At 49.1% G+C, this 2282-nt stretch overlaps 1 protein-coding gene across 1 annotated transcript; it reads right to left on the bottom strand.

The window, feature by feature from the left end:
- Positions 1-575: 575 nt before the first annotated feature.
- LOC133886638 (transcription factor MYB61-like) lies at positions 576-2032 on the bottom strand. The gene is made up of 3 exons (XM_062326375.1): positions 1784-2032; positions 1515-1644; positions 576-1431 (listed from the first exon to the last, which is right to left on the bottom strand). The coding sequence occupies exons 1-3, from the start codon at positions 1923-1925 to the stop codon at positions 909-911; spliced, it is 795 nt and encodes a 264-aa protein (XP_062182359.1). The 5' UTR covers positions 1926-2032; the 3' UTR covers positions 576-908.
- Between the last annotated feature and the right edge of the window lie 250 nt (positions 2033-2282).

Here is a 2282-nt window from a genome sequence, read left to right as displayed (position 1 = left end):
GCTTGATTCTACAGACCGCATGCCAAGTACCAACGAAAGAACTTTGTCGTCTGGTTTCATGAAAGAGAAAGGAGCAAATGTATAGTATTCGCCAAGCGGTAATTAGAAATTTAGGCGTCAACTACCGAAGATGTCAATGCAATGCATCTAGACTGCACCCTATTAGCAGCCCTTTCAGATCGTTGGGAAAAAAATAATTGACAACTGTAGCAGCTAGAAGTTCAGTAGCGTGTCATCGACAGACTTTTTTGTCTACTCTGAAGTATTAGTTCATTCACATTATATTGCTCTGTTATTCTGATTCGGTCTGAAAATTATTTGACACTATATTGCTCTGTTGTTCTGATTCGGTCTGAAAACCATTTGACCCTTTTCTTCCTTCAACATTGTTAGAGAATTTTCTCATGTAGTAATTTGGATCTACCGAAACAAACCATATATGTAAGATTACAGATAACACTGTAGATACAATATTTGTTGATGAGCTTCGGCCAAAATCTACATCTCAGAAGTATGACTATGAACGCTCCACCCTACAGTTGTAACACCGATCGCTTGGGTCCCCCATAGAACCGTTGGCAACCCATGCAAGCCCGTCTCTATATCGTTGCGACGGTTACAACAATAGTCCTCTTATATTTATGAGGAGACTAGATTAAAAATCTAATATTAACCCTATCATATGTCTGCTAATACAACTTTAAGTCGTATGTGTAAACTCTCGTGTAGATGTATTCAACAACAATCCCGACAAACATAGTAACATAATAAAAGTACAGATTTATCTATTTGTTCCATTTGATTTGCACATTTCATTTGACAGACGCTACACAAGAGTCGTCTTGTAAATTGTATTGTCCCGAACAAATGGAATCGATCATGGCAAAAACAAGAACCCGATTGAAGAATCAACTGAACACATGGCCTTCCCCGAAGCTGATCAGTCCTTCATGGTCGTACAAGTCCCCGAGGAGGAAGCAGCAGGTGTCGTCGACCATCGCCCTCAAGAGCCCGTCGTCGCTGCCCCACGCCTCCGTGCTCGTGCTCGTCGGCGACGGCGTCACCGACTCGGCAGCAACCGCATTCCGGTTAGTGTCCGCAAGGACCGCGCCACCACCTGTCGCCGCGGCTGCATCGACGGCGGCGCTGCCGGCAGCGGAGGATTCGTGGCAGCTGCTTCCGGCATCAGCACCGGCGACGTGGCCGGCATGGTGCGACTGGTCGTCACGAGCCGAGAACGGGTTGAACACCGTCGGCGCCGCCTTTATCTGGTCGTCCTCGCCACGGCGGCGGTTGCTGCTCGCGGCGGTGTCTTTGCTCCCGGCCGTGGACGCCTCCTTTTTCCGGAGCTTCTTGCGCAGCTGCGCGTTCCAGAAGTTCTTGATCTCATTGTCCGACCTCCCGGGCAGCCTCGCAGCGATCTGGGACCAGCTGCAATGTTGCAATCGACTGATTTATTCACAATTGACGATCTGTAAATCAAGTTGTGGAGCTGCTGATCTCAATATAATCACCTATTGCCAAGGGCTCTGTGGAGAGCCACGATGAGTTCTTCTTCCCGCTGCGAGAAGCGGCCGCGCTTGAGGTCCGGCCGCAGGTAGTTCATCCACCGCAGCCGGCAGCTCTTGCCGCACCTCTGCAAGCCTTCAAACAGCGACATACTCCATATCAGTAACAAGAACAGGTGGATGGCGCCGCGTGGATACACTGTTGTAACTCTTGCTACTTCACCTAAAAGCTTAAACCGACGAGGAAAATAAGGAGGCAACAACAAATGTATCACCTGCAAGTTCGGGGATGGAGCTCCAGCAGCTGACACCGAAGCAGGCGATGTGGGAGGCGAGCCTTTCGTCCTCCTCCGGTGACCACAGCCCTTTCCTCAGCTTCTTCGTCTCCTCCGAGCAGCAAGGGTGCACTCTCCCCATCTGCTACCCACAGAAACCGCGTTCTTTATTCCGAGCTAGCTAGCTCTCACAAATCACAATGGCATGCACACTAATGTCTCACTCACTGAATTAAGTACTTAATCGCATGGCTGGTGACAATCTGTTGTCTATTGTAAGAAATCTATATATATCTTCGTTCTGTATACCAAAAACGGACCCTCGTTGAACCACGTCATCGCTTCCCTACGGCCGTCTAATAACCACGTGTCAGCGATCCATCCATTCTTTTGGTGCCTCTCTGGATCTATCCAACCATGTTCGGCTTGAAAAAAAACTACACAGCTGGGCTGCTCAACCCCACCTGATCGCTCGCGACCTCGCCTCCTCGTCGTCTCT

Source organism: Phragmites australis, chromosome 1, assembly GCF_958298935.1.
Source record: "Phragmites australis chromosome 1, lpPhrAust1.1, whole genome shotgun sequence".
NCBI lineage: Eukaryota > Viridiplantae > Streptophyta > Magnoliopsida > Poales > Poaceae > Phragmites > Phragmites australis.
This window is presented reverse-complemented; position numbering and strand designations above follow the sequence as displayed.

Bases quoted from the DNA above. Each gene is read 5' to 3' on its own strand.
- LOC133886638 (XM_062326375.1), bottom strand. From the start codon at position 1,925: ATGGGGAGAGTGCACCCTTGCTGCTCGGAGGAGACGAAGAAGCTGAGG. The intron at 1,645-1,783 runs GTGATACATTTG...CGCTGTTTGAAG, and splicing joins CTCCATCCCCGAACTTGCAG to GCTTGCAGAGGTGCGGCAAG. The intron at 1,432-1,514 runs GTGATTATATTG...GCAACATTGCAG, and splicing joins CACAGAGCCCTTGGCAATAG to CTGGTCCCAGATCGCTGCGA.